The sequence below is a fragment of the Drosophila montana genome, unplaced genomic scaffold (genome assembly GCF_035044405.1).
Source record: "Drosophila montana isolate Dmon_TW-CO22-7 unplaced genomic scaffold, ASM3504440v1 contig_2178_1, whole genome shotgun sequence".
Classification (NCBI taxonomy): Eukaryota; Metazoa; Arthropoda; class Insecta; order Diptera; family Drosophilidae; genus Drosophila; species Drosophila montana.
This window is the reverse complement of record NW_026997075.1, coordinates 129,423-147,111: the sequence shown is the minus strand read 5'-3', so window position 1 is coordinate 147,111 and position 17,689 is coordinate 129,423. Positions and strand designations below refer to the sequence as shown.

At 40.9% G+C, this 17,689-nt stretch overlaps 1 protein-coding gene across 1 annotated transcript; it reads right to left on the bottom strand.

The window, feature by feature from the left end:
- Nucleotides 1–453: 453 nt before the first annotated feature.
- Nucleotides 454–17,267, bottom strand: LOC135427386 (uncharacterized). The gene is made up of 4 exons (XM_064680877.1): nt 16,976–17,267; nt 4,262–4,322; nt 1,905–4,188; nt 454–1,814 (listed from the first exon to the last, which is right to left on the bottom strand). Exons 3-4 carry the CDS (start codon nt 4,052–4,054, stop codon nt 455–457), a joined length of 3,510 nt encoding a protein of 1,169 aa, XP_064536947.1. The 5' UTR covers nt 4,055–4,188; nt 4,262–4,322; nt 16,976–17,267; the 3' UTR covers nt 454.
- Nucleotides 17,268–17,689: the final 422 nt, after the last annotated feature.

Here is a 17,689-nt window from a genome sequence, read left to right as displayed (position 1 = left end):
ATGCATGTATGTGTGTGAGTGCACTATTATAATTACATATGTATTATTTTTTCACCATTCAGATTTATCAGCCTCTCGCCTGATAAGCAATAGACCTTGAATCTTTGGACAATTGTTCTGTACAGATAATAACTGTCTGCACTTGACGCAGAAATAAGCGAACGTCGCAATTCACTAAACGCCTCAACCTTTGTGTTGGTACTACACGAACATAGATACAAACAAGCGCACGCTTGCTCTGCGATATCGATAACTTTAGTCGATAAAGTCACGGCTTTGGGTATTTTTTGTGGTATTTGTATGCAAATTCAGGTTTTAGGCTAAAAATGCCAGACATTGCAAAATACTCAAAATGCCCACATGCAAGACATTGAATATTGATAAAATTACAATTTTGGAGCTCATTCTAAGTGCATGCGCCAAATGTTTGGTAAGTCTTTAAGTTAGACTTACCCTACAACGATTTCTCCATGATGCGCCTTATTTCGCCCGCCTCGGAGCTGCAATCCCAATCAGATGTGTTTCGCGCCAATTGCTGCCTGTTGCAGTGTTGCACCAAGTTTCTTGGCGCCGGGACAACAGTTGCATATGGCTGGCCGTTCGCCAGGACATAATTTTGCGGCATGTGCAATCTGGGCGCTGGGATTGGATACATGCGCTCGGAGCCGCGACGTGGACTTTTCTGCAAAGTCATCTGATTAAAGTTGGTTCGCTGCGGCGTCCAATAGATCTGACTGGTCTGCTGTCCGGAACGATCAAGTATAAGGGGCGTCCCACGGCCATTCTGCAGCTGCTGCACCTGCTGCTGTTGAGCCTGCTGCTGTTGAGCCTGCGCCTGCTGCTGCTGCTGTGCCTGCGCCTGCTGCTGCTGCGCCAGTGCCAGCTCCTCGATTCGCACATAGCCCTGGGGACTGGCGCGAATGTATTGCGGCTGCATGTAAAGACTGCTATTGTGATAGTCAATTAGCTTGGCAGCCTGCAGGCCGTCCTCCGTCTGGATGAGCACATATTCCGTGGGTGTAAGCGTCAGCAGCGACTGAGGATTTTGCATCGAGCGCTGAATCGGTAACTGTTGATTGGACACATACTGTTCGGAGTCATTGGACAGCAGGCTGTTGCGCTTGTTCACGTGCGCATAGATGGGCGAGGCACAATTCGTGCCGCCCGAGCCTGGAGCGTAGCTAGAGCGCGGCAAGCTCTGCACGCGCAGCGGCACTTGCGGCCTGGCGCTCAGCTGTGAGGCGGGTCGCTTGTGCGTCTCCACGGAGGCATACGAGACGGGCGAGATGTCGGCGCCGTTCTTGTTGCTATTGATGTTGTTGTGGCGCTCGTAAATGGGCTGCATCTTGGCGGCGGTCAGCGGCGTGCGATTAATGGATTTGCGGCAAAACTCTTTCACCTTCTCCAGGATCTCTTCGCGCGTCAACAGGCCGCCAATGCGACGCGCCGCGCTCGACTCCTTGCGCCTCAGAACTACAGGCGTCTCATTCTCGCTCTCGTAGCCGCGACGTGTCGCCGCCTGATTGCTGGGCATGATCATCTCATCCAGAACGCTCTGGCAGCGCGGCGGCGGCTGTTGTTGCTGTTGCTGTTGTTGTTGCTGTTGTTGTTGCAGCAACTGTTGATTGCTCACATTAACTTGCATTGGCACTGGCGCTGGCCCGATGGGCGTGCCGTCCAAGATCATCACCTGGCGATTCCGACCGCTGATGCCGGAGAAGGTGTTGCGCTGCAGCGAACCGCGCACAAAGTACGGCGCCGGAGCAACGTTCATCAGCTGATTGGACTGCAGATGCTCGTAAATGTTCTCCTCGCTCTGCCGCTGCCGCTGTTGCTGCTGATGCTGCTGCTGATGCTGCTGCTGATGCTGCTGCTGATGCTGCTGCTGATGCTGCTGCTGATGCTGCTGCTGATGCTGCTGCTGCTGCTGCTGCTGCTGCTGCTGATGCTGCTGCTGGTGCTGCTGCTGCTGCTGCTGTTGCTGGAGCACCTTGTGGTATAGCTGGCGATCGGTCACCTCCTTGATGGCGCGCAATTGCTCCCATTCATTGCTGGCCGCATCGCCCTTTTGCTGCTCCAGCGTTTTTCTCACTGGCGTCGATGTGGCAATGGGATAGCTGCTGCGCTCATCGCCGGACATGCAGGATGCGACGGAACGCCGTTGGCCCACGCTCTCCAGTCGACTCAGTGTGCGTTGGCCATTCAATCTGATTTGATTGCGATCCATGGATGCCGATCTGTTGAAGCGATTGAGATTACCCTCGGGCGAGACGCGTCTGGGTATTAGGCTCTGGCGTTCCGCTACGCGCTGGAACGGCGCATTCTCCGCCTGTGGCTTCCATGTGCCATTGACCATTGGCGCTGCACTCCGTTCACTTGGCCTGGGCGCAGCTTGTTTGAGCAAATCACCGGATCTGGCGGCGGGACGTGGCTGCAGGCCAGTTTCCTGCTTCAACTGGCCATTCGGCTGGCGTCCATTCGTCTGGCTTTCGAGCAGTATGCGCCGCATCTCGGCGGGCGTACTACTGTATTTCTTATGGTCATCGACGTCGCCGTAGACCGTGCGCGGCATGGGTATGGCGCCCTTGGGCGTGGTCTTGCGCCGCGTCGCAAATAAACTGTTGGAGAGGCGCTGCAGCACCGATAGCTTCTTAGTGTTGCTTTTGCGCAGAGCCGCCAAGGATTCGGCCACTTGTTGGCGTCGCTCCTCGGCCGTTTGGAATGTGCTCAACCGTGTCGGCGTCGTCGTTGGCGTCGTCGTCGGCGTTGGCGTCGGCGTCGACTTGGGCGTGGAACTATTAATGTCCCGCTTGGGCATCAGCGCCAGACCCTTGCGTTCCAAGTACGCCTGGAACTCGTCGGAGCTGATGGTGTTGGTGAAGGTGCCGGGAATATTCCCGTTGCTTGTCATGCTTGCGGTTACGTTTGGCCCTTGGGCCACGACGGGACTTGGCGGCTGGTTGAGCTCGTCGCTGGACTCGCTTTTGGTCAGCGGTCCGTCTATGTCGTCCAGATCGTCGTCGGAGCTGATTTGCAGCTTTTTGACGCGCTCATCGAACTTTTTGGCATTTTTGGTCACCTCGGCAGGATTGAAGAAATCGCCATTGGAGTCGGTGCCAGTTCTGATCTTCAGATTGGCCAATTCCGGATAATTTGGTTTCGAGCACTTCTTGAAAGTGGGTATCTTCGGTTTATTAATATTGTTGTTGTTGTTGTTAGCCTCTTGATTCTTCGACAGCTTCGAATGCGTCTTGGGATCTCGTCGATTCCCCACCGACGACGACTGCCCGGCCAGGTTTTGCTTTCGCTTGGGTATTTTGCCGGCAATGTCGCGCAGCTCCTCGAATTTTAGACGTGCGAGCACCGTGGGATCGTATACAAAGTAAGCATCCGGATTTTTAATGTACGTCTTAACATATTTGGATTGATTAAGTACCTCCTCGGTGGTTATGAATTCATCAGCACCCAAATTCACTTTACTGGCATTCTTTTTGCGCGCGTTTGTCTCGTTCTTTTGCTGTTCGCGCTCCTTGTCCCTTAGATTCTTCTCTTCGAGCTCACGCTCCTTTAGCTTTTCTCGCTCCTTTTCCTTTTCGCGCTCGCGTTCACGCAACTGTTGCGTAACCGTTTTCCGTACACTCAACGTGGATCGCTTTGTGGGCACCGGCGGCGGCGTCTTCTTATCCCGGCCAGCTATGTGGCCATTCTTGAAGGGATTCTGTTGATCAACGATCGGCTCGCCCGTGGTAAACTTGCGGATTTTCTCATCGTTCGGATTGAATGTAACGCACTTTTTGGCCTTGCTGCTCTCCCTGTCCTGCGGACTCTTCTCCAATATGTTGTCGCAATTGTCAATCGTATTCTCCGGCTTATCGAAGGGTTCAACTATTTTCAACGTCTCATCGTCTACGATATAATCGTTAAATACTTTGCCATTCGCGGCACACTTCTCGTCCAATACGCTGCTATCGACAATATCTTGGATAATCTCAAGATTATCGTTTAGAGTGCCAATTGCCTGGGAGTTGCGCTCGCTGGCAATTGTCTCAGACATGTTTTTCTATAACGCTCGGCTAGGTTGGACAGGGGGGAGGAGTATGTAGGGATTTGGAGTGGAAGAAAGCTGGAAATCAGTTTTGCATAGCCGCCCACCATTGAGATCGTTGCCAATTAACCGCACGAAGAAATCTACAACAAATAACAATATATTATTTATTTATATTATTTGTTTATATTATTTATATTTGCAATCATAACATACTTGCAATTCTTATTCTTCAGCCGTTAAGCCTTTAGAAACGGCCTCCAAATTGTTTGAAAATCTGCAATTATAGAGAAGAATAGCAAGAATTTTCAGTTTTTATGGGTTTTTTTTTAGAGTGAAATCAATTTCTATAATAACAAAATGAAACTAATATTGAATGCAATTCTTTACAAGATAAGTTGGCTAGTATAGATTGTCCGACTAGGAGTTACCCTGTAGCCTAGGAATTACCTCCGTAATTTACACATAAAACTTATCTACCGCTTCTCTTTCTTGTTCTTAGCCCCACAAAATGAAAGGAATATTGAATGCAATTCTTTATAAGATAAATTGGCTTAGTCTAGATTATCCGACTAGCAGTTACCCTGCAGCCTAGGAATTACCTCCGTAATATACACAAAATACTTATCTACCGCTTCTTCTTCCTGTTCTTAGCCCCACAAAATGAAAGAAATATTGAATGCGATTCTTTACCTAGCCTAGGAATTACCTCCGTAATGTGCACATAATACTTATCTACCGCTTCTTCATCCTGTTCTTAGCCCCACAAAATGAAAGGAATATTGAATGCAATTCTTTAGTACAAGATAAGTTCGCTTAGTCTAGATTGCCCGATTAGGAGTTACCCTGTAGCCTAGGAATTACCTCCGTAATTCACACATAAAACTGATCCACCGCTTCTTCTTCATGTTCTTATGAAAAATGTATTCTTAAATCACTTCGGTGCATGTGGTTCCGATTTTTAAACAATTTATAGGCCTTAAAGATGACACTTGAATGTGTGTATATACCAAAAATCGATAGGGCTATATTATCTCAGGCTGGTTTTGAAGCCCTTATAGAGGGTATTATAATCCTATTATGAAATTTTTAGCTTTGAGACACTTCCGAACCCATAAAGTATATGTATTCCTGTTCAGCATTTACAGCTGAGTCTCTATAGATATTATCATAAATCTCTACATGGGCTCGTCTTTCTGTTGCAGGCAGTATATATAATGGAACCGGCCGGATCGGACCACCATATCATATAGCTGCCCTAGGAATAATTGAACGAAAACCAGTTTTTGTTTTTCAACTTATCCCGACCCAACTTTGCAAAGCTTTACGACACCTTTACAAAATCTTATAAATAAGGAACCACTATAGCATATAGCTCTATTGGAAGAATCGGTTGAAAGGTGAGTTTTTGTCTGCAAAATTTTTCTCATTTTGAAAATATCTTAACTGCCCTGACCACATATTTGCAAAACTGACCCTGAACTGTGCCCAGATAGTGTTAATCCCATAGGAACGATCGGTCGAAAATATTGCTTTCGTATAAAAGCATTTTCAAGTCAAGGACATACAACCTTTCCCTCTTGTCTTAGGTTAATTTGCGTTGGGTACAGGGCATACATTTGTTTTCGGGAATTTAAATTCTCTTCGAGGACAAAATCAACTTCAGAAACCGAGGGACATCTGTGCTTGATTTTTTGCCATATGCCTTATAAGCAGGTAAAAATTACGAAATAGTCCAAAAATTGCGGAAAATTCTTGTTAAGCATTTGCCAACCATTTGGCCTCAAATGAATTGGCTAGCACATCTGCGTGTGTGTGTATTTCCCCCTGCCCAATATTTGCCACATTTTTGCAACAAATTCTCTCAAATCTTTTATTATTGTTCATTAGGGCATGGCCAAGAAATTGTGGGCCACAAATGATGAAAAATGCAAAACGAGGCAATTGCTAAATAATTATTATTATTTCTTCCGGCTCTGCCATTGATGTACTCAATATGTGCACATATATTGTATATGTTTATAGGTAATTTATATATATGTACGTCGACTTTTCTATGGTTATGAATTGTGTGCAATATGTGTGTGTGTGTGTGTGTGTGTGTGTGTATTTGGGTCACTTGATAGCTAATCTTTTGGCCGTACCTTTTGTGCGGTAATGAAATGCGCATATGGTTAAACGAATGCAGAATTTCGATCTATGTGTGTATGTAATATACATATGGATGTACATACATATAGCATAAATAGGTATTCATGAGCCGCGTTTACCAATGAAATCAATATTTTTCACCCATATTTAACGCCATAGTAGCTGACAATAGTTCAACACACAGATTGCCCTGTTGCGGGTGCATTCGTCGAGGGGTTGGGCGATCGGGTTTGAGGGGTTGCGAGCAGCTGCTGTTAACCGACTTGAAGCATTTCTAAACTGCCTTGCATTCAATTTGCATGCAAATCTGACCGAGTTTGTTGTACATTTTTTTTTCTTGCTGCCTTTTGAGTAAGTATCTAGTGCACCTTGATACGAGTAGCTGCGCATTTAGTGTATGCCTCATGAAATCGCCATTCGATTGCAAATTGAAAGCCACAAAACCCCGCACAGTCATTCCGACAAGGCGCCACTTTTGCCACTGTGTTAATCGCTTTCCACGTAGTTGCACTCTACGAAAACAGTCTAGAATTCTTTGCTTAAGTACAGATGATCCTGACAAGGTTGCACTTGCTAAAGTTGTATGAGTATGAGTTGGAAAGAGTTGGGTTTTAATCACTTAAACAAAGCTTTTAAATATTATTACTTTAATAGACTCACATTAAAGCCAGTAAGCTAATCGGGCCAATGAAAATCGCATAGAAAGGCGGTAAAGAGCGAATGCGAGTAAGAGAGCGCAACAGGGAGAGAGAGCGAGAGAAAGTGATATAGAAGAAAGAGTAAGGAAGATTCAGCGAATGTGAGAGATACTTTTAATGAAAACAATTTAACAAAAATTGCCAAATCTGTTCTTGATCTTATGAAAATCGCATAGAAAGATGATAAAGTACTTGTCCTTACTTTTACGCGGCAAATTGAGGGAAATGATTGCAAAGCCAATATTATAAAACATACAATTTTGGTGTTCTGAGCTCTTAAGGTCTCTGTGACGGAAAGGTAGACTATATAAGGATGTCTAGATATATGTAGATATATATACATGATGTATCTTCAAATCATGTTTTTTATTAAGGTTTAGATGGAAAGGTGGAGTAAGCGAGATTATATGTATATATATAATGTCCAAGATAACTTTACATCATGTCGTTTTTAAAGGTTTAGATGGAAATGCAGAGTATCTGAGAACATCAAGCCCTAAACTATAATAAATGTTTATATGATGTTCAAGATGACTTAACATTAAGTTGGTTTTGAATAGTTTAATGAAAAGGCAGAGTATATTAGGAGTTCTAGCCCTAAAAGAGATATGTTTATATGATGTTCAACATACTCTTAAATCATGTTCGTTTAGATGGAAGGTAGACTATATCAAGACGTCTCGTCTAAATGAGATAATATGTTCATATGATATTCAAGAAAATTTTACATTATGTTCGTTTTGAAAGTTTTAGATGGAAAGGCAGAGTGTATTAGGAGTTCTAGCCCTAAAAGAGATATGTTTATATGATGTTCAACATACCCCCAACATACCCCATATGATGTACAAGATAACTTTACATAATGTGCGTAATGAAAGGTTTAGATGGAAAGGCAGACTATATGAGCATTTCCAGCTCTAAGCACGAATATCTGTTTATATAATGTCCAAGAAAACTGGCAATTTTTTCGTTTTTAAAGGTTTCGAATTTGGCTGAGATATCTGAGTAGTTTTCTTTTACGGATTCCACAGACACATACATCAATGCTATATGTAAACGTTCTCTGCGCATTATGTATACAGGAACCCATTGAAATAACGGGACAGGTGTTCCCCACATTTTCTAAAGCGACTTGCCCATCTACGAGACATCAAGCGTGAATATATATATATACATATATATATATATATGTATGTATATATACACATATGCGTTTAGCTGGAAAAGAAGTCGAAGGAAAACCTTGTGAAATCACATAAAAGTGCCACCCTTCGTTTAATTTTTCGCTTTAGTTCAAGAAATTGTACAAATGTTACGCGAGGGGGAGGGAGGGGGGGGGGTCAACATTCACCACCCTTGCCACATGCAATCCACCCCTGCTTGACATCTATTAACTAACAACCCCCTGGAAAAAAAAAAAAGAAAAAGAAACTACGAACCAAGCCAAACATAAAAATAAACATAGCCAAGAAGTGTTTGTGGATTAGAAATGCAATTGAAAATGTTTTTCAAATTGTTTGCTGTTTGCGCAATTTTTATTTGACTTTGAGATTTCAAAATATTATATTCTGCAAACTAGAAATATATATTTGTTATATATTATAGCATTAATATAGATACTTTGGCATATTGTTTCGATTGGCCTCAATTGAAGCAATTAACCAAGACTTGCTTTTATTTTGTAAAGAGTTCTTTAATTTGCCTTAACTTGCCTTCACGTATTCGTTTGGGGCCTATAAACAGATAAGTTTGTATATAATTAACCATTTCTTTGTGTTAAAGCAATATCTTTCCGCTTTTGTTCGAATAATCGCCGTGAACGGCAAGACTTTACACAAAGCTGTACAATTTGTAATTGGCCATCAATAATGGCTTTTCATTTGGCAATAATTGTTGGTACACAACTTTAATTTTCCACTTACGAGTTTTGAACATAACTCTTTGAATTAGCTTGAAAATAGCTGATTTATTTTTGAACACTCGGAATGATTTATAGATTTGAGGTTTTGGCGCATGAGACGGCGCCACAAAGTCAATGGCTTGTCACACACACACACAAAGAGGCGTTAAAAGATTTATGCGGCAGTCTGCAGTTGAGATACACACACAAATATATATAGATCACATTAAGATACACATCTTAGTCCAGACGCTGGCAGCAACAGGACAAAGTCCTGCCAAAAAAGCCAAGAGTTAGTACCAAGAATCTATGGAGTCTAGACAAGCTTTATCGATTAGCTTTGCTGCAGCTGCCCATTTGATGGGCGTGCGTGTGTGTTGTGTGTGTGTGTGTGTGTGTGTGTATAAACATGTTTCCAACACTAATTGTGTGTTTATAGCACACTGCAAATGGCCAAAAAGAATGGAGAAAAATAGAAAGATAGATGTAAACTCCAGCTGTTTGTATTGTGAAACACCTAAATTAGGTTTTTTTTTTTTCGGAGTAGCAATCGTCGCCCAGATCTGGCCCAGCTCCCGGTTGCCTGCACTTGGCTCTACTCTTGTAATGAACGCATCGCGTTTGTAAACAAAATACACGCAAGGGAATGTGTAAAAACAACAAAACACGCGCCCAACACAGCCCAACTGATGACTGACATTGACGATAAATGAACAATCGACCTCAATAAAGGCAAACACATGCCCCGTATCGCCCCGCACAGCCGGACAGCCGCACAGCCGGACAGCCGTACCGTCCGCTTAACCGTACAATACAAAGGCAAAAGATACATTTGTATCGTACAGCGACTTGGCAATTTCTCGTGCCTGTTTTCGGATCGTGCATATTGCAAAAGCAATGTATGGAAACCTTGTCGAGGCATTGAGCTGACCGTAAACTCCATTTCTGGACATAGCGCCAGCTGAGAGAGCTTCCACTCCCGATCAATAATAATTATGTTTTTGTTTTGGTCTTTTTTTTATTTTTTTTTAAGAGGCAAATCCCGTTTCGCTTAGCCGATACATGATATTGCAGCTTTTTATGCCTCTAACGCCTCAAGATGACCGCATAGCAGATACCCTGCATTAAATGATTTTTTGCACTTTGCAGGGAAATAGGAAAAAACAATTATTTTTGTATGCAGGGATTATTTATACAGCTAAATTCTTTTAAATATCTTATCTAACAAAAGAATGAGTCTTAAAACAATTTACAACACTATCAATATTATCAATAGAATTTTCGATATTTGAAAAAGTGTTTCCTTTGGTAATACACAATTTAATATAAATAAAAGTTTGCAGAAAGCGACCATAAATATGTTTTATAAACAAAGAGACAATGCATTTAGATGAGCCCTGACAAACTTAACAACACTATAAATAATATCGATAGAAATTTCGATAGAGTTTCTGAAAGAGGTTGTCCTTTTATAATAAAAAATAAAATTTAATAGAAAATGCACAGAAATATTCAAATAAACAAAGAGACGGTGCGTTTAAATGAGTCCTGACAAACTTTACAACACTATCAATACAATCGATAGAATTTTCGATAGCATTTCACAAAAAAAATGTGTTCCTTCAATAACCTTAAATTGAATGAATATAAAAGTGGACACAAGACTGACTACACTTTCGGTTTTTTGAATTTCAAAAGCTTCACAACCCCAAATAAATTTTTAAAACTATCGATAGTAACTATTTCGATAAGCATCGATTACGGAATAGCATCGATTACGGAATAAGGAACTGAAGGAATACCCTGTATGTTGCGTACGGTCAACTCTGCGCTGTGATAGCCTTTCTATTTAGCTGTTGTACAGGGTATAATTAGTGATGTATCTAATAACAGATCGCAGCAGTGTTGTTCTTCCTCTTCTCTTCATTTTGCCTTTTAAGAAATTGCTCAAGTGAACTTGAGAGTCAAGCACAGCACAGCACAGCACAGCACAGCACATTTAGAAAACTGGTTTTGGTTTCCTCAAAAATTTTAACGTTAGTTACTCGGCTCGATGATCCCATAAACTTTGTACGTAGCCCAGCTGGATTTATGCCAGCGCCAAGGCAAGGCCAAGATTTACTTGGAAGCTCGACCAACTACTAAATGCAAAAAGCAATATTAAAATCAAAAAAATAAAAATAATAAACCAATTCAAAGCACTTGTACAATACGCTAGTATCTCGGGCTCTGATTAAAACCGGTGCTCAGCGGCCCTCGTGACTTGGCTTCAAATTGGATTGGGAATGAGAATTCCAATTGGATGTGAAATTGAAATTGGAGTCGGCAAATACTTCGTGTGATTATGTGTAGTACGCACTACGCGTACTTTATGTACATATATACATACATATGTACATGCATGCGAACAAATCTATCTGCGAGTCTCTGGTACGCACGCACAATAAATTGCGCAACACTTTCAAGTATCTTGTTGTTTTTTCTTTTTTGTATCTCTTCGTCTGGCCGAATGTAATCTTTCAGCTGGCCAAGTGTCTTGGTCTCGATGCCCCGTCCGTTTGTGGCTTTTGGTTTTGTTTTGTTTGATCTCTGCTCGCATAGTACTCATTACTACTTAGAGAGCTCGCCCAGCCGGCTCAAGTGTTTGTTTTTATTTACGAGCATGCGCTAAGAAATGCCCAAGATATATTTTCTCATTATGCTTCTACGTTTGTTCTCTGCCTTTTTTTTTTTCATACCCTGTAATCAGTTTAAATGGCTTGCAAATGGGGTTAATGCATATGTATACATATGTATTTATAAGCGTGCTAACAGCAGGATATCTATGAGTATATACAAAAGTGGCCTAACAAAACTTCTTCGTTAACTATTTAGTATCTTCTATAAATAGAAGAAAGATTTCATTTAGTTTTCGATTCCAATCTTTTATAACAAGGCAAAAGTTATCCAAGAATCATTTCCCGAAAATTATATCACATATTATTCGACAATGTGCATCCATTTAAAGCCGGCTAGGCACACTCACAATTAGAGGGTATCTACTAGTCGCACGCTGTCCGCCAGTTACTTTTTTCATATTTATAATGATATGCATATGTCCCTGTCTATCTGGCAATCTGTGCAGTGAGACGAATGAATCTTTAATTGCGTGCTGTGGCTACGTCATCTATTGGCATCGGGCTGACCTTACAATTCCATATTCTAAGCGACATACATATGTGACATATGTGACATATGTGCACGCATACATGCGCACATATGTATATGCGGCTCAGGCAATTGCAGCGTATGTCAAACCATTCCGATTACTTTATTCTAATGCGAGCGGCGACTTTTTGGCATCGATTAATTGTTAAAAGATGACGCCACAGCAATGACAGTGGCTGCCCCCGTCTCCGGGGATTGACCCACTAAGTGGCCGCTATGCCGCGGTGTCTACAGTAAAGACTCGCTGGCGACAACGCTGATTGTAACTCGAACAGTGCGCAATGTGTTTACAACTGGCAAATTGCATAGAGTTATGAATGGAGCCCTCTTCGATATTGTTTGTATATTGCGATTTGATGCATTATGAGAAAGTCGAGACTGGAATTATAAATAAGCAGTCCTCGTGCATATTGCATGCCATATACGAATGCGATTGAGAACATGAATTGAATTTCTTGAATAGCGTTTCCTAATATTACACATAGTAAAAAAATGAAAGAAGAAGCACGTCGGTAGTTTTAAAAGTTTTACAAATTTGAGATGGAAACACATTTAAGGCCAATCACATTCGGCTGAGTCCATTAGAAACGAGCGGACCTGCTGGCATAGGGTTTTCTCAGAAATACGCAGACAATTCCATTGCATTCTATGCACTTTTAATTAAGTTCAATTGCTTGTGGAATTAGTCGAGCGAATTTAAGCAATCGAAAACGCAATCGCAATTTGCATATAAAACTGAGAATTGTCGACGTACTTAACCTAGTTTAAGTTGCAAAATTTGGTAAATTCTTTAAGCAGAGATTGAGCCTCAAAATATTCTTTATAGATTTACAAAACCAATTTCAAATGGAATCAGTTAAACAGTATCAGAATCAGGTATAGAAGAGAGCAGCTAAACTTATTTCCAGTGTTGAAAAACAGTTTTTTCCCAATACTACATTATAGCCGGGGATTCGAACCGTACAGTTGCCTAAATTACTACCGAGTTCTGCCAATTTTTGTTGGAATTGCGAACAATAAAAATGTTGGACGATCGGAATTGATTCATTTTTATTGTCTCTTTCGAAACATGTGAAATGGGACAAGATAATGAATAGTTCGAGCTATGTTGCTTGCAATGATTTATTTTTGCTCTAATCAAAAACATGTTTGTGCTATGTGATGGGAGAATATCCTAACTAAATTCCAGTATGGCTGCTATTATGAGGCCCCTCCATATTGAGTCTATCTCATAGAACTCTCATATAGTTAAATATGTGAACTCTCGTGTTGTCATTTGTTTTGACGCACTGTGTGAAGCACTGTGCCCGGCTCCCAAGCCCAAAATGTATCGCATTAATTGTGACTTTGAGAGATGCGTGACAATGTCATAGGCACATCAATGTTAGGATGTCTTCAACTTTAGTGCCAAGCGTTTAGTTGGCTGCGATATTGATTGATTTAATGGCCGGACCGTAAATGGTGGCAGTTTCAGTGATTAGCTTCCATAAAGTTGGTCACGTCATCGTGTGGCCACTGTACGGGCAGATGTCAGTAACAATATGCGATATGTGCTATTTGGTTTAATCTGAAACTAAGTGTATATACATACATACTTATATTGCCTTGTGACGTCACGGCCAGCTTAATTGAAGTGAGGTTAAAGTGACGGTATGTGTGTGAGTGTGCCTTTTCTTTTTGCATAGCTTGTGCAATTGCAGTTGCAAAAGCGCCGTTAAATTGATAATTCCGTGTGTGTGTGTGTATGTGTGTGTATCAAATTTCACTCACTGTGCGGTCGCGACCGACAATGCAATCAACAGGTGAACTACTAACCCAGCTTTTAAATGTGCCCCCCTTCACCCGCCAATCCACAGCCTGTGCTGTGCGCCTTTTGCATATCGTATATAAATCGTATCGTAAAGGGTAGTCAGATATCGTAGCTGACAATTACGATTACACAGATGCTTGCACACAGCGCTTTGTGTTGAACGGACAGCCACATACATACATACATATATATTTAAATATGTATAAATATATGTACATACATATATATGTGTTTGTGTGTCGTGTGCTTCGGTAGCTGTCTATGGGCGCCGGCTTAAATGATTACTGGCGATTACAGCAGCCGCCCATACACCAAATTATACAATCTACACATAGTTTCATGCTGATTACATACATACATACATATATACAAATATACATACATATATGTATACGACACAGTCGGGTTATTATTTGATTTTGTGCGCTTGTACATATTATTATTATATTTTATTTAGTTTTCTTTTCGCTGTGTGTGTACCTACCAAGTTATGCAAGATTTCCAGAAGTAACAAAAACCTGAACAATGGAGGTACACAAAAAAAAAAAAGAAAAAAAAAGAGAAGCGAATAAAGAGGTACGAACAAAAAGTAAAAAGTACAAAAAAAAAAAAAACGCTTTGTGTGACTTTTCCCGGCATTTAGCTTTTAGTCAAATTTATGTACACACTTCTATGTAACTGAAGAGTACAGTAAATCTACTTATATATATACATAAATATAAGTATATATAAATATATATACTCATATAGTCGTATATGAGTTCCATGCAGCGAAGGTTGCCGCCTTGCCCATAAATCATCATCATTTTGTTGTTGTTGTTGTTTTTGTTTTGTTTTTTTTTTTTCGGCATATCTACATAAGTATGCACCACTTAGATTACACAGCAGATTCACCTTGACAATGTGATAGTGCCTTTGATAACGTTTCGTGGCATTTCAATTCGTAGTATTCTTTTCAATTTGTGCTCGTACACACATTTGTATACTCGTAACACTCAGTACAGCTGTGTTCACAAATATTCTCATATGATTGCGCCGAACTTTAATTTCAGACTGAACTTTTAACTGATTCGTTTGCGAAGCGCTAAGAGGCTGTGGCCAGTGCTGCCCATTTCGCCAAAGCTGGCCATTTGGGAGCGCGTAATACAATTTCAAATATCTTTCGTCGTTTGGTTTTTATAGATGAAAAAGCTTGGAATTTGCATACTCTATGAGATATATGATTGAATTTGATTTATTTAAAGAAAATTTTGATTTTTTTAAATATGGGCCGTATTGACTTATGTCAGCAAAATGAAAGTATTATAAATAATATTTTATTCGAAACAACTTAAATTTAGAAGCTTTTTGAAACAATATTTCTAGTTTTAGTTTCTTTTTTAAACAACATACCGATAGAAGAGGTCAGTTAATCTGCTGGTTAATAAGGTGCAATCAATTTTGATTACATATAACGTTTCCCAACACTTTTGTTTTACTTAGATGACATTGCGCATGTATAAATAAGTAGATAGGAGGGTTATTTTTGATGTGGGAACTGGTTAATTACAAACTAAAATACTATTAGTGCTCAGCTTGTGAGATTTCGAATAAATACGATATAAAAACCTTATAAATACGATATAAAACCGACACAAAAACGATATGAAAATGAAATAAATACGGTATTTAAAAAGATATAAATACGATATAAGACCGATATAAATTCGATACATAAAAAGGTATAATTATATACGATATAAAACCGATATAAATACGATATAAAAACGATATAAAATCGATATAAAAACTATATGAAACCGATATTACTTCGATATAAAGCAATATAAATACGATATATAATCGATTAACACACGATATAGGTACGACATAAAACCGATATAAATACGATATATAAAATGTCGTATTTTCGGCAATTACAAAAATAAAACAAATATAGCTTTGGCTGCTTAACTGCCTAACTGCTAGAACTAGCTTGAACTTTCGCCCGCTCAAACTTGGCAGCACTGCACAGGCAAAAGAAGCCGACTAAGCAGCAGCAGCAGCTGAAGAAGAAGAAGAAGAAGAAGAAGAAGAAGAAGACGCAACAGCAGCGGCAGACGCGGCAGAGAGCGCTTTTTGGCGCACCCCTCTGCATGCGGCATCGAGTTGCGAATCCTTAAGACCTTAAACCGGTATCTCGGCTATCGGATATGGCACACGCAAAAAGCTCGTGAGTAATGCATGTAGCATGCAGGCCCCCAAAGTAAATAAGCTATGTGAATGTGTGTGTGCGTGTGTGTGTGTGTGTGTATATGCATATTTAAATGCTGCATGTGTATTAATATGGCGGTTAGTTAGTCAGCTCATTTCAAATGCAGCTGTTTTGGCAGCACTGTTCTTGTTGTTGCTTTTGCTGCGCGCAAATGTTGCCAATGGCAGGCAACAGATTGCCAAAGATTAAAACTGCCCTGATAAGATAACAATTATCAATGTGTGTGTGTGTGTGTGTGTTCTAACTGGAGAGGAAGTAAGAGAGAGAGAGAGAGAGCGCGACAGTATTTAAATGTTAATTATTGTTGCTGTAACAATAAAAGCAACTGTGAAAAAGACATTAAACAAAACGTTGGACGCATTTTGCTCGTTTGGCTCTTTCTTTACTTCCCTTTCGTTGTTGTTGCTATTGTTATTGTTGTAGTTGCTGTTGCTGTTCGAGGCTTTATGCCGTTGTGCACAGTTGGGTTAATATTTCGAGAAATGTTGCTTAGTGCTGCTACCTTCTACCACCATTTTGTGGTCACACACACACACACATACATATTGTACATAAGCGTCGCATACGTTTGTTGTGCGTTTTTTCGGTTGGGTTCATTCACCGGCAACGCAACAGCGGCAGCAGCGGCAGCAACAACAACAACAACAATCCAATAAGAATCATCCAACTTGGTCTCATTCAAACTCTTGCTTAAGCACAGCCGCTTGCTGCGGATGCACGGCTGCAGATACAGATACATTTAACACTACACACACACACACACACACACACACGTCACGTATGGGCTGTGTTATTAATTTAGCGTGTCTTGTCGTCAATTTCTAATAACATTTCATGATTACAAAAACAAATACAACACAAACGAGAAAAAACAATTGAAAGAAAATAGTACAATATGTACGAATATTACCGTAACGAAAATACGTTGTGCACGTCGGGTTGGAACAATACAGATGCAGTTGCGATACAAACAAACACAGTCACACACACGGCCGCGCGCACCGATTCCAACTCATGACTGTTTAGCTGTGCGTGTGTGTGTGTGTGTGTGGCAATTACCAAAACGACAACAACAACAACAACAACAACACTGACAACAACAGCCAGCAGTACTCACAACAATAAACACAATCTACGACGCGCACTAAGCGTGTACTCAGAGCTCGAGTACTTGGGGCAAAGGCAACAGAACAGCAAAAAAAAAACACGTCCGTTCACCACGAAAGTCGCATGTATTTTGAATCTGACGACCGAGCCTGTAAACTAACAGTGGCAACGTTTCGTTGACTTTCGCATATTCGTTAAGGTAGACCCGTTCGTTGGGTGAGTAAGCGTTTCGTTAAGTCTGCGTTGTACGGTGATGCGTGTCTTAGCTAGAGGGTAGCTTTAAAGCACGTGAGTGTGTGCATTAGCTATGCGGCAGTTGATGAAGCACCTCAATAGATGGTGCCAGTTTGGTGTGTGTTTTTGATAATCTGTAAGCTTTTAAGCTCGTAAAGGGTTGTTGCTTACGATTACGGTTGAAGAATATGATATTTACGGTCTATATAAGTATGTAGGAGAAGATAATGCTCAGGGCAGGATACTCTTACGACAAATTCTTATATAAAGACATACATTATGT